Consider the following 13,806-nt stretch of genomic DNA (forward strand, 5'->3'; position numbering starts at 1 on the left):
GGGACCAGTCCGAGACATTGCGATAGGGACCAGTCCAGACATTGCGATAGGGACCAGTCCAGACATTGCGGGTAGGGACCAGTGCGAGACATCGCGGTAGGGACCAGTGCGAGACATCGCGGTAAGGACCAGTGCGAGACATCGCGGGTAGGGACCAATGCGAGACATCGCGGGTAGGGACCAGTGCGAGACATCGCGGGTAGGGACCAATGCGAGACATCGCGGGTAGGGACCAGTGCGAGACATCGCGGGTAGGGACCAGTGCGAGACATTGCGTTAAGGACAAGTCTGAGACATAAAAGAAGAGACCAATCCGAGACATTGTGGTAGGGACCAATCAAAGACATCAAGATGGGAACTAGTCCGAGACATTGCGATAGGGACCAGTCCGAGACATCAGTGAAGGCGAGACATTGCGGCAAGTACCAGTCTAAGACATGACCTTAGGGACCAGTCCAAGAGATTAAGGAGGAGACCGGTCTTAAACATCGCGGTAGGGACCTGTCCAGACATTGCGATCGGGACTAGTCCGAGACATCGCGGTAGGGACCAGTCCGAGACATCGCGGTAGGGACCAGTCCGAGACATCGCGGTAGGGACCAGTCCGAGACATCGCGGTAGGGACCAGTCCGAGACATCGCGGTAGGGACCAGTCCGAAACATTGCGATAGGGACCAGTCCGAGACATCGCGGTAGGGACCAGTCCGAGACATTGCGATTGGGACCAGTCCGAGACATTGCGATAGGGACCAGTCCAGACATTGCGATAGGGACCAGTCCAGACATTGCGATAGGGACCAGTCCAGACATTGCGATAGGGACCAGTCCGAGACATTGCGATAGGGACCAGTCCGAGACATTGCGATAGGGACCAGTGCGAGACATCGCGGTAGGGACCAGTGCGAGACATCGCGGGTAGGGACCAGTGCGAGACATCGCGGGTAGGGACCAGTGCGAGACATCGCGCGTAGGGACCAGTGCGAGACATCGCGCGTAGGGACCAGTGCGAGACATCGCGCGTAGGGACCAGTGCGAGACATCGCGCGTAGGGACCAGTGCGAGACATCGCGCGTAGGGACCAGTGCGAGACATCGCGCGTAGGGACCAGTGCGAGACATCGCGCGTAGGGACCAGTGCGAGACATCGCGCGTAGGGACCAGTGCGAGACATCGCGCGTAGGGACCAGTGCGAGACATCGCGCGTAGGGACCAGTGCGAGACATCGCGCGTAGGGACCAGTGCGAGACATCGCGATAGGGACCAGTGCGAGACATCGCGATAGGGACCAGTCCAGACATCGCGAGAGGGACCAGTCCAGACATTGCGAGAGGGACCAGTGCGAGACATTGCGATAGGGACCAGTGCGAGACATTGCGGGTAGGGACCAGTGCGAGACATCGCGGGTAGGGACCAGTGCGAGACATCGCGGGTAGGGACCAGTGCGAGACATCGCGGGTAGGGACCAGTGCGAGACATCGCGGGTAGGGACCAGTGCGAGACATCGCGTTAAGGACAAGTCTGAGACATAAAAGAAGAGACCAATCCGAGACATTGTGGTAGGGAGCAATCAAAGACATCAAGATGGGAACTAGTCCGAGACATCGCGATAGGGACCAGTCCGAGACATCAATGAAGGCGAGACATTGCGGCAAGTACCAGTCTAAGACATGACCTTAGAGACCAGTCCGAGAGATTAAGGAGGAGACCGGTCTTAGACATCGCGGTAGGGACCTGTCCAGACATTGCGATCAGGACTAGTCCGAGACATCGCGGTAGGGACCAGTCCGAGACATCGCGGTAGGGACCAGTCCGAGACATCGCGGTAGGGACCAGTCCGAGACATCGCGGTAGGGACCAGTCCGAGACATCGCGGTAGGGACCAGTCAGAAACATCATGGTGGGGACCAACACAAGATATTGCAATAGGGACCAGTCCAGACATTGCGATAGGGACCAGTCCAGACATTGCGATAGGGACCAGTCCAGACATTGCGATAGGGACCAGTCCAGACATTGCGGGTAGGGACCAGTGCGAGACATCGCGGTAGGGACCAGTGCGAGACATCGCGGGTAGGGACCAGTGCGAGACATCGCGGGTAGGGACCAGTGCGAGACATTGCGTTAAGGACAAGTCTGAGACATAAAAGAAGAGACCAATCCGAGACATTGTGGTAGGGACCAATCAAAGACATCAAGATGGGAACTAGTCCGAGACATTGCGATAGGGACCAGTCCGAGACATCGCGGTAGGGACCAGTCCGAGACATCGCGGTAGGGACCAGTCCGAGACATCGCGGTAGGGACCAGTCCGAGACATCGCGGTAGGGACCAGTCCGAGACATCGCGGTAGGGGACCAGTCCGAGACATCGCGGTAGGGACCAGTCCGAGACATCACGGTGGGGACCAGTCCGAGACATTGCGATTGGGACCAGTCCGAGACATTGCGATTGGGACCAGTCCGAGACATTGCGATAGGGACCAGTCCAGACATTGCGATAGGGACCAGTCCAGACATTGCGATAGGGACCAGTGCGAGACATCGCGGGTAGGGACCAGTGCGAGACATCGCGCGTAGGGACCAGTGCGAGACATCGCGCGTAGGGACCAGTGCGAGACATCGCGCGTAGGGACCAGTGCGAGACATCGCGTTAAGGACAAGTCTGAGACATAAAAGAAGAGACCAATCCGAGACATCGCGTTAAGGACAAGTCTGAGACATAAAAGAAGAGACCAATCCGAGACATTGTGGTAGGGAGCAATCAAAGACATCAAGATGGGAACTAGTCCGAGACATCGCGATAGGGACCAGTCCGAGACATCAATGAAGGCGAGACATTGCGGCAAGTACCAGTCTAAGACATGACCTTAGAGACCAGTCTGAGAGATTGAGGAGACCGGTCTTAGACATCGCGGTAGGGACCTGTCCAGACATTGCGATCGGGACTAGTCCGAGACATCGCGGTAGGGACCAGTCCGAGACATCGCGGTAGGGACCAGTCCGAGACATCGCGGTAGGGACCAGTCAGAAACATCATGGTGGGGACCAGCACAAGACATTGCAATAGGGACCAGTCCAGACATTGCGATAGGGACCAGTCCAGACATTGCGATCGGGACCAGTCCAGACATTGCGGGTAGGGACCAGTGCGAGACATCGCGGTAGGGACCAGTGCGAGACATCGCGGTAGGGACCAGTGCGAGACATCGCGGGTAGGGACCAATGCGAGACATTGCGATAGGGACCAGTCCGAGACATCGCGGGTAGGGACCAGTTCAAGACATTGCGTTAAGGACAAGCCTGAGACATGAAAGACGAGACCAATCCGAGACATTGTGGTAGGGACCAATCAAAGACATCAAGATGGGAACTAGTCCGAGACATTGCGATAGGGACCAGTCCGAGACATCAGTGAAGGCGAGACATTGCGGCAAGTACCAGTCTAAGACATGACCTTAGGGACCAGTCCGAGAGATTAAGGAGGAGACCGGTCTTAGACATCGCGGTAGGGACCTGTCCAGACATTGCGATCGGGACTAGTCCGAGACATCGCGGTAGGGACCAGTCCGAGACATCATGGTGGGGACCAGCACAAGACATTGCGATAGGGACCAGCACAAGACATTGCGATAGGGACCAGTCCAGACATTGCGATAGGGACCAGTCCAGACATTGCGATAGGGACCAGTCCAGACATTGCGATAGGGACCAGTCCAGACATTGCGGTAGGGACCAGTCCGAGACATTGCGGTAGGGACCAGTCCGAGACATTGCGATAGGGACCAGTCCGAAACATCATGGTGGGGACCAGTCCGAGACATTGCGATAGGGACCAGTCCGAGACATTGCGATAGGGACCAGTCCAGACATTGCGATAGGGACCAGTCCAGACATTGCGATAGGGACCAGTCCAGACATTGCGATAGGGACCAGTCCGAGACATTGCGATAGGGACCAGTCCGAGACATTGCGATCGGGACCAGTCCGAGACATTGCGATCGGGACCAGTCCGAGACATTGCGATCGGGACCAGTCCGAGACATTGCGATCGGGACCAGTCCGAGACATTGCGATCGGGACCAGTCCGAGACATTGCGATAGGGACCAGTCCGAGACATTGCGATCGGGACCAGTCCGAGACATCAATGAAGGCGAGACATGGCGGCAAGTACCAGTCTAAGACATGACCTTAGGGACCAGTCCGAGAGATTAAGGAGGAGATCGGTCTTAGACATCGCGGTAGGGACCTGTCCAGACATTGCGATCGGGACTAGTCCGAGACATCGCGGTAGGGACCAGTCCGAGACATTGCGATAGGGATCAGTCCGAGACATTGCGATAGGGACCAGTCCAGACATTGCGATAGGGACCAGTCCGAGACATTGCGATAGGGACCAGTCCGAGACATTGCGATAGGGACCAGTCCAGACATTGCGATAGGGACCAGTCCGAGACATTGCGATAGGGACCAGTCCAGACATTGCGATAGGGACCAGTCCGAGACATTGCGATAGGGACCAGTCCGAGACATTGCGATAGGGACCAGTCCAGACATTGCGATAGGGACCAGTCCGAGACATTGCGATAGGGACCAGTCCAGACATTGCGATAGGGACCAGTCCGAGACATTGCGATAGGGACCAGTCCAGACATTGCGATAGGGACCAGTCCAGACATTGCGATAGGGACCAGTCCAGACATTGCGATAGGGACCAGTCCAGACATTGCGATAGGGACCAGTCCAGACATTGCGATAGGGACCAGTCCAGACATTGCGATAGGGACCAGTCCGAGACATTGCGATAGGGACCAGTCCAGACATTGCGATAGGGACCAGTCCGAGACATTGCGATAGGGACCAGTCCGAGACATTGCGATAGGGACCAGTCCAGACATTGCGATAGGGACCAGTCCAGACATTGCGATAGGGACCAGTCCAGACATTGCGATAGGGACCAGTCCGAGACATTGCGATAGGGACCAGTCCAGACATTGCGATAGGGACCAGTCCGAGACATTGCGATAGGGACCAGTCCAGACATTGCGATAGGGACCAGTCCAGACATTGCGGGTAGGGACCAGTCCAGACATTGCGATAGGGACCAGTCCAGACATTGCGATAGGGACCAGTCCAGACATTGCGATAGGGACCAGTCCAGACATTGCGATAGGGACCAGTCCGAGACATTGCGATAGGGACCAGTCCAGACATTGCGATAGGGACCAGTCCGAGACATTGCGATAGGGACCAGTCCAGACATTGCGATAGGGACCAGTCCGAGACATTGCGATAGGGACCAGTCCAGACATTGCGATAGGGACCAGTCCAGACATTGCGGGTAGGGACCAGTCCGAGACATTGCGATAGGGACCAGTCCAGACATTGCGATAGGGACCAGTCCGAGACATTGCGATAGGGACCAGTCCGAGACATTGCGATAGGGACCAGTCCAGACATTGCGATAGGGACCAGTCCAGACATTGCGATAGGGACCAGTCCGAGACATTGCGATAGGGACCAGTCCAGACATTGCGATAGGGACCAGTCCGAGACATTGCGATAGGGACCAGTCCAGACATTGCGATAGGGACCAGTCCAGACATTGCGATAGGGACCAGTCCAGACATTGCGATAGGGACCAGTCCAGACATTGCGGGTAGGGACCAGTCCGAGACATTGCGATAGGGACCAGTCCAGACATTGCGATAGGGACCAGTCCGAGACATTGCGATAGGGACCAGTCCAGACATTGCGATAAGGACCAGTGACTGATTAACTGGTCCTTGCTGATGGTTTCTGAATGTCCTGATGTCTTTCTGTCCTCTGTGTCTTGCAGTCTAGCCAGGTGTCGGTGGATGAAAATATCCTGGTGTCACGTTACATCAATGATCCGTTGCTGATCGACGGTAAGGATTCTGTTATTGATCAGCTCCCAGAGGAAGACGTCCATGACTCGCTGCTGTTGTTGTTGACAGAATTCAAATTTGACGTGCGGCTCTACGTGTTGGTGACGTCGTACGACCCTCTCCTTATCTATGTGTATGAGGAAGGGCTGGCCAGGTGAGTGCAAATCAATTCATTTATCCACCAGATCAGTTCATGGATCAGTATGAATTGTGTCGGTCTGCAGGTTTGCAACGGTTAAATACGATCAGACGTCCACCAACATCAAGAATACCTTCATGCACCTGACCAACTACAGTCTGAATAAGAAGAGTCAGGACTATGTCAGGTGAGCCTCAGGTGAGCTTTTCAGGCAGTCTTAATCCTGCTGACTGGATTTCTGTCTTTTCAGCTGCGAAGACCCTGAAGTGGAGGATTATGGGAACAAATGGAGTATGAGTGCAGTGCTGAGGTATCTGAAGCAGGAAGGGAAGGACACCAGCGGTGAGTCTTCTTCGTCCAGGATTGGTTCTGTGGTTGTTCCAGACAGGAAGTGACACAACATTCCATCCTGTGTTCCAGTGCTGATGAGGAAGGTGGAGGACGTCATCATCAAAGCCGTGCTGAGCGCGGAGCAGCAGATTGCTGCTGCCTGCAGGTCGTCGGTTCCTCACAGGAACAACTGCTTCGGTAATCTGACCTGCCACATGTTCAATTCAGCTTTATTTATACAGAAACTCTTCACAACAAAGTCATCTGCACTTCCTGTCCGACAGGATCAGTTCAGTCCAGTCCAACCTTACATCATACCGGTTTGGAATAAATGTCTTTGGGCTGACCAGTTCGTAAACATAAGTACCTTGCCAAGGAATTCCGCACCAGCACCTGGAAGGAAGACCTCCATCAAACTATAGGTTGCAGCTATTGATTATTTTAAAACCTGATTGATCTGGAACTAAAGATACATTAATCCGATGAGCTTTGTTCCTTTTTCTTTGTAGGACTTGTGAGTGAAATGCAGCAGCGTAGAAACTGTCCCGAGTCTGTAACACTTCCATATTTCCACACAGCAGTAAACTGCTGCTCTTTGTTCTGGCTTTAAACCAGTAATGACATTACCCAGTAATCTGATTACAGGATAGAACATGACAAGCTCAATAGTGCTTCATTATGTTTTTGTCTTTAACACATAAAACCACAAAGCGCCAAATAAATTATCGACAGGAGAGGATTTAAAACTTTGAACATTTAAACATTTTTCTTTTACAGACACAAAATCTTCATGTTTTAATTGTCTTTTAAGAGAATTAGATTGTAGATTTAACTTCAAAATTTTTCTGGGTTGTGTTTTAGGCAAGAGACTGCAGCTTGATGCAACTTAAGTCATCTGGTTAAACTGGCTGACTCTCTCTGGCCCTTTTAACGATCTGCCTGGCCTGTTTTTGTTTGTCATGTTTATTTTATGTCTGAAAACCAGGGTAGACCAGGTTGGGACTAGAGAAGAGGACTCTGGTCTGGGGAAAACCAGGGTAGACCAGGTTGGGACTAGAGAAGAGGACTCTGGTCTGGGGAAAACCAGGGTAGACCAGGTTGGGACTAGAGAAGAGGACTCTGGTCTGGGGAAAACCAGGGTAGACCAGGTTGGGACTAGAGAAGAGGACTCTGGTCTGGGGAAAACCAGGGTAGACCAGGTTGGGACTAGAGAAGAGGACTCTGGTCTGGGGAAAACCAGGGTAGACCAGGTTGGGACTAGAGAAGAGGACTCTGGTCTGGGGAAAACCAGGGTAGACCAGGTTGGGACTAGAGAAGAGGACTCTGGTCTGGGGAAAACCAGGGTAGACCAGGTTGGGACTAGAGAAGAGGACTCTGGTCTGGGGAAAACCAGGGTAGACCAGGTTGGGACTAGAGAAGAGGACTCTGGTCTGGGGAAAACCAGGGTAGACCAGGTTGGGACTAGAGAAGAGGACTTTTCCAGTGAGTTGCTGGTCTCTGAGATCCTGGATGTGTTGTCTCTGCAGAACTGTACGGGTTTGACGTTCTCATTGACTCCAGCCTGAAACCCTGGCTGTTGGAGGTGAACCTGTCTCCGTCCCTGTCCTGGTGAGTGTCCGCCCGTCCTACATCCCTCTGTGCAACATTGGTCTCTGTCTGATCCTGGTAAATCTGACCAACAGCGACGCTCCGTTGGATCTGAAGATCAAGGCCAGCATGATCGCAGACATGTTTTCTCTTGTCGGTAAGTTCCACTTCATTTCTGATTTATGTTCCAGATCTGATCAGGCGTCATGGACTCCAGTCCCCAGGAAAGGCTGGGATAACGGAAAGCAAAAGCTGTTTTTATCGTTTAATCTTCCTCCTTCTGAGACATACTTCCCCACTTCATGACAAAACCTTCACTACAAATCTGTATCTGATGCGGGTCATCGCCCCCTGGTGGACACCTGGACAACTGCAGTAAGTCAGACGTAGCAGGTGGTCAGAAAGGTTTCATCAGGTTTGGGATGAGCAGAAACCATCTGATCAGTTGATGATGCTGCACCCCAGAGCAGTCTTCCTCCTTTAAGCAGCCATGTTTCCATAGCAACATGGGAGCGTTCACCTGGAGCAACATCAGCATCTTCATTGTGGTTCAGTGTTAAAAGTCGAAAATGTCTGAGACTGAACCAGAACTTTTCTAAACACTCACATGAAAAGCTACAGGATGTGTCCTCGCCATCTTTAGACCTGTTTGTGTCTGATGATAAATGTCTCATTCTTAATAAATGCTGAAGGTTAGCAGTAAAGAGTGTACTTTAGTTCAGGTTTTGCTGGTTTCCCGGGAGAAAAATCTCCAAATATTCCGTCCTGATTTATAAAAGCCAGAATCATCGGAAGAACCTTACCTAGAAAACTGCAGGAAAACCTTCAGACTTTTGTCAGACCAGGCCCCCATCTGCCACCCATCCAGTCAGGTAAATATCCCGGTTTTACATCCCAGCTCCACATCTTGTGACTGGATCGGCGCCTCTGGACACCGTACTTACAGGATGATAAAAATTCCAGTAAACAGATGTTGTTTAGTGGTGATTTGCTACTGGTGAACATTACATGGGTCAAGTCAACAGGATATGGCTTCAAATAAATGAAGTGGATTTTTTAAGACAAGCTGGCCGTTGATGGTCAAAGCCCAACGTTAGCATGACTCAGCCATTATGAAGCTCCGCCTCTTTCTGAAGGTACGGCAGGTGTGAAGGTCATGATGTGTGAATGTGTATCAACACTCCTCTTCGGTCCTTCTGGTCTCCTCAGGTTTTGTGTGCCAGGATCCCCTGACCAGACCAGCTCGATCCGATCGGGTCTCCCTGGACAAGGTGGGTATGCCAGGCTTCATCCAGCTTTCTCTGGTCTTTGATTGGACAGGAGCTTCCACCATGTTGTGTACACTGGAAGATACATTTCTACAAACACTGCTGGTCATGACTGTAGATTAGAGGACAGCTGTCAGCCTTCTCTGGTCACTGAGTCTGTTTACAAGCACATCTCAACATAGGAGAGGACAGGGCTGACCGAACCCAGACGGACATGCACCCCACGGTTTACGCCGTCCATGTTGAAGGCATCATGTTGACGGCATGAGCCAGGATCCTTTATCAGGCATTAATGGATGATAAGAAAACTGTTTTCTCCCCAATACCCAGATGTCATGCATGTTGGTCTCGTGTGTCCTTTTCTGCTGCCTTCATCAAAATAGTCTGTTTCAGATTTTAATACAGCAATAGGAATGAACTAAAGACTTGTGGAGAGAAATTTGTGAATTTAACTGCATTTGATGGGCGGGGCCTGCACTGATGAATTGGAGCAGAGTTTCTATTGGTTGGTTTTGGTAGGCGGGGCCTGTGCTGGTGAATTGGAGCAGAGTTTCTATTGGTTGGTTTTGGTAGGCGGGGCCTGTGCTGGTGAATTGGAGCAGAGTTTCTATTGGTTGGTTTTGATGGGCGGGGCCTGCACTGATGAATTGGAGCAGAGTTTCTATTGGTTGGTTTTGGTAGGCGGGGCCTGTGCTGGTGAATTGGAGCAGAGTTTCTATTGGTTGGTTTTGATGGGCGGGGCCTGCACTGATGAATTGGAGCAGAGTTTCTATTGGTTGGTTTTGATGGGCGGGGCCTGCGCTGGTGAATTGGAGCAGAGTTTCTATTGGTTGGTTTTGGTGGGCGGGGCCTGCGCTGGTGAATTGGAGCAGAGTTTCTATTGGTTGGTTTTGATGGGCGGGGCCTGCACTGGTGAATTGGAGCAGCGTTTCTATTGGTTGGTTTTGATGGGCGGGGCCTGCGCTGGTGAATGGGAGCAGAGTTTCTATTGGTTGGTTTTGATGGGCGGGGCCTGTGCTGGTGAATGGGAGCAGAGTTTCTATTGGTTGGTTTTGGTAGGCGGGGCCTGTGCTGGTGAATTGGAGCAGAGTTTCTATTGGTTGGTTTTGGTGGGCGGGGCCTGCACTGGTGAATTGGAGCAGAGTTTCTATTGGTTGGTTTTGGAGGGCGGGGCCTGCGCTGCTGAATTGGAGCAGAGTTTCTATTGGTTGGTTTTGGTGGGCGGGGCCTGCGCTGGTGAATGGGAGCAGAGTTTCTATTGGTTGGTTTTGGTGGGCGGGGCCTGCACTGGTGAATTGGAGCAGAGTTTCTATTGGTTGGTTTTGGTGGGCGGGGCCTGCACTGCTGAATTGGAGCAGAGTTTCTATTGGTTGGTTTTGGTGGGCGGGGCCTGCACTGGTGAATTGGAGCAGAGTTTCTATTGGTTGGTTTTGGTGGGCGGGGCCTGCGCTGGTGAATTGGAGCAGAGTTTCTATTGGTTGGTTTTGGTGGGCGGGGCCTGCACTGGTGAATTGGAGCAGAGTTTCTATTGGTTGGTTTTGATGGGCGGGGCCTGCGCTGGTGAATTGGAGCAGAGTTTCTATTGGTTGGTTTTGGTGGGCGGGGCCTGCGCTGGTGAATTGGAGCAGAGTTTCTATTGGTTGGTTTTGATGGGCGGGGCCTGCACTGGTGAATTGGAGCAGAGTTTCTATTGGTTGGTTTTGATGGGCGGGGCCTGCGCTGGTGAATGGGAGCAGAGTTTCTATTGGTTGGTTTTGATGGGCGGGGCCTGTGCTGGTGAATGGGAGCAGAGTTTCTATTGGTTGGTTTTGGTAGGCGGGGCCTGTGCTGGTGAATTGGAGCAGAGTTTCTATTGGTTGGTTTTGGTGGGCGGGGCCTGCACTGGTGAATTGGAGCAGAGTTTCTATTGGTTGGTTTTGATGGGCGGGGCCTGCACTGGTGAATTGGAGCAGCGTTTCTATTGGTTGGTTTTGATGGGCGGGGCCTGCGCTGGTGAATGGGAGCAGAGTTTCTATTGGTTGGTTTTGATGGGCGGGGCCTGTGCTGGTGAATGGGAGCAGAGTTTCTATTGGTTGGTTTTGGTAGGCGGGGCCTGTGCTGGTGAATTGGAGCAGAGTTTCTATTGGTTGGTTTTGGTAGGCGGGGCCTGTGCTGGTGAATTGGAGCAGAGTTTCTATTGGTTGGTTTTGGTGGGCGGGGCCTGCACTGGTGAATTGGAGCAGAGTTTCTATTGGTTGGTTTTGGAGGGCGGGGCCTGCGCTGCTGAATTGGAGCAGAGTTTCTATTGGTTGGTTTTGGTGGGCGGGGCCTGCGCTGGTGAATGGGAGCAGAGTTTCTATTGGTTGGTTTTGGTGGGCGGGGCCTGCACTGGTGAATTGGAGCAGAGTTTCTATTGGTTGGTTTTGGTGGGCGGGGCCTGCACTGCTGAATTGGAGCAGAGTTTCTATTGGTTGGTTTTGGTGGGCGGGGCCTGCGCTGGTGAATTGGAGCAGAGTTTCTATTGGTTGGTTTTGGTGGGCGGGGCCTGCGCTGGTGAATTGGAGCAGAGTTTCTATTGGTTGGTTTTGATGGGCGGGGCCTGCGCTGGTGAATTGGAGCAGAGTTTCTATTGGTTGGTTTTGGTGGGCGGGGCCTGCGCTGGTGAATTGGAGCAGAGTTTCTATTGGTTGGTTTTGATGGGCGGGGCCTGCACTGGTGAATTGGAGCAGAGTTTCTATTGGTTGGTTTTGATGGGCGGGGCCTGCGCTGGTGAATTGGAGCAGAGTTTCTATTGGTTGGTTTTGATGGGCGGGGCCTGCACTGGTGAATTGGAGCAGCGTTTCTATTGGTTGGTTTTGATGGGCGGGGCCTGCGCTGGTGAATGGGAGCAGAGTTTCTATTGGTTGGTTTTGATGGGCGGGGCCTGTGCTGGTGAATGGGAGCAGAGTTTCTATTGGTTGGTTTTGGTAGGCGGGGCCTGTGCTGGTGAATTGGAGCAGAGTTTCTATTGGTTGGTTTTGGTGGGCGGGGCCTGCACTGGTGAATTGGAGCAGAGTTTCTATTGGTTGGTTTTGATGGGCGGGGCCTGCGCTGGTGAATTGGAGCAGAGTTTCTATTGGTTGGTTTTGGTGGGCGGGGCCTGCGCTGGTGAATTGGAGCAGAGTTTCTATTGGTTGGTTTTGATGGGCGGGGCCTGCACTGGTGAATTGGAGCAGAGTTTCTATTGGTTGGTTTTGATGGGCGGGGCCTGCGCTGGTGAATGGGAGCAGAGTTTCTATTGGTTGGTTTTGATGGGCGGGGCCTGTGCTGGTGAATGGGAGCAGAGTTTCTATTGGTTGGTTTTGGTAGGCGGGGCCTGTGCTGGTGAATTGGAGCAGAGTTTCTATTGGTTGGTTTTGGTGGGCGGGGCCTGCACTGGTGAATTGGAGCAGAGTTTCTATTGGTTGGTTTTGATGGGCGGGGCCTGCACTGGTGAATTGGAGCAGCGTTTCTATTGGTTGGTTTTGATGGGCGGGGCCTGCGCTGGTGAATGGGAGCAGAGTTTCTATTGGTTGGTTTTGATGGGCGGGGCCTGTGCTGGTGAATGGGAGCAGAGTTTCTATTGGTTGGTTTTGGTAGGCGGGGCCTGTGCTGGTGAATTGGAGCAGAGTTTCTATTGGTTGGTTTTGGTAGGCGGGGCCTGTGCTGGTGAATTGGAGCAGAGTTTCTATTGGTTGGTTTTGGTGGGCGGGGCCTGCACTGGTGAATTGGAGCAGAGTTTCTATTGGTTGGTTTTGGAGGGCGGGGCCTGCGCTGCTGAATTGGAGCAGAGTTTCTATTGGTTGGTTTTGGTGGGCGGGGCCTGCGCTGGTGAATGGGAGCAGAGTTTCTATTGGTTGGTTTTGGTGGGCGGGGCCTGCACTGGTGAATTGGAGCAGAGTTTCTATTGGTTGGTTTTGGTGGGCGGGGCCTGCACTGCTGAATTGGAGCAGAGTTTCTATTGGTTGGTTTTGGTGGGCGGGGCCTGCGCTGGTGAATTGGAGCAGAGTTTCTATTGGTTGGTTTTGGTGGGCGGGGCCTGCGCTGGTGAATTGGAGCAGAGTTTCTATTGGTTGGTTTTGATGGGCGGGGCCTGCGCTGGTGAATTGGAGCAGAGTTTCTATTGGTTGGTTTTGGTGGGCGGGGCCTGCGCTGGTGAATTGGAGCAGAGTTTCTATTGGTTGGTTTTGATGGGCGGGGCCTGCACTGGTGAATTGGAGCAGAGTTTCTATTGGTTGGTTTTGATGGGCGGGGCCTGCGCTGGTGAATTGGAGCAGAGTTTCTATTGGTTGGTTTTGATGGGCGGGGCCTGCACTGGTGAATTGGAGCAGCGTTTCTATTGGTTGGTTTTGATGGGCGGGGCCTGCGCTGGTGAATGGGAGCAGAGTTTCTATTGGTTGGTTTTGATGGGCGGGGCCTGTGCTGGTGAATGGGAGCAGAGTTTCTATTGGTTGGTTTTGGTAGGCGGGGCCTGTGCTGGTGAATTGGAGCAGAGTTTCTATTGGTTGGTTTTGGTGGGCGGGGCCTGCACTGGTGAATTGGAGCAGAGTTTCTATTGGTTGGTTTTGGAGGGCGGGGCC

The 13,806-nt window shown here is 52.8% G+C and overlaps 1 protein-coding gene across 3 annotated transcripts in view; it reads left to right on the forward strand.

The window, feature by feature from the left end:
* The window catches only part of ttll5 (tubulin tyrosine ligase-like family, member 5), an 80,200-nt gene that overhangs the window by 18,726 nt on the left and 47,668 nt on the right, over positions 1-13,806 (forward strand). For all 3 annotated transcript variants that reach the window (XM_079254248.1, XM_079254249.1, XM_079254250.1), the window contains exons 7-14: positions 5,836-5,905; positions 5,975-6,059; positions 6,130-6,231; positions 6,295-6,386; positions 6,465-6,572; positions 7,901-7,982; positions 8,057-8,118; positions 9,171-9,232. In XM_079254248.1, coding sequence (XP_079110374.1) covers positions 5,836-5,905; positions 5,975-6,059; positions 6,130-6,231; positions 6,295-6,386; positions 6,465-6,572; positions 7,901-7,982; positions 8,057-8,118; positions 9,171-9,232 — 663 coding nt within the window. The remainder of the gene's footprint in view (positions 1-5,835; positions 5,906-5,974; positions 6,060-6,129; positions 6,232-6,294; positions 6,387-6,464; positions 6,573-7,900; positions 7,983-8,056; positions 8,119-9,170; positions 9,233-13,806) is intronic.

This window comes from Telmatherina bonti (genome assembly GCF_933228915.1).
Source record: "Telmatherina bonti genome assembly, chromosome: 15".
In the NCBI taxonomy this organism is placed as follows: Eukaryota; Metazoa; Chordata; class Actinopteri; order Atheriniformes; family Telmatherinidae; genus Telmatherina; species Telmatherina bonti.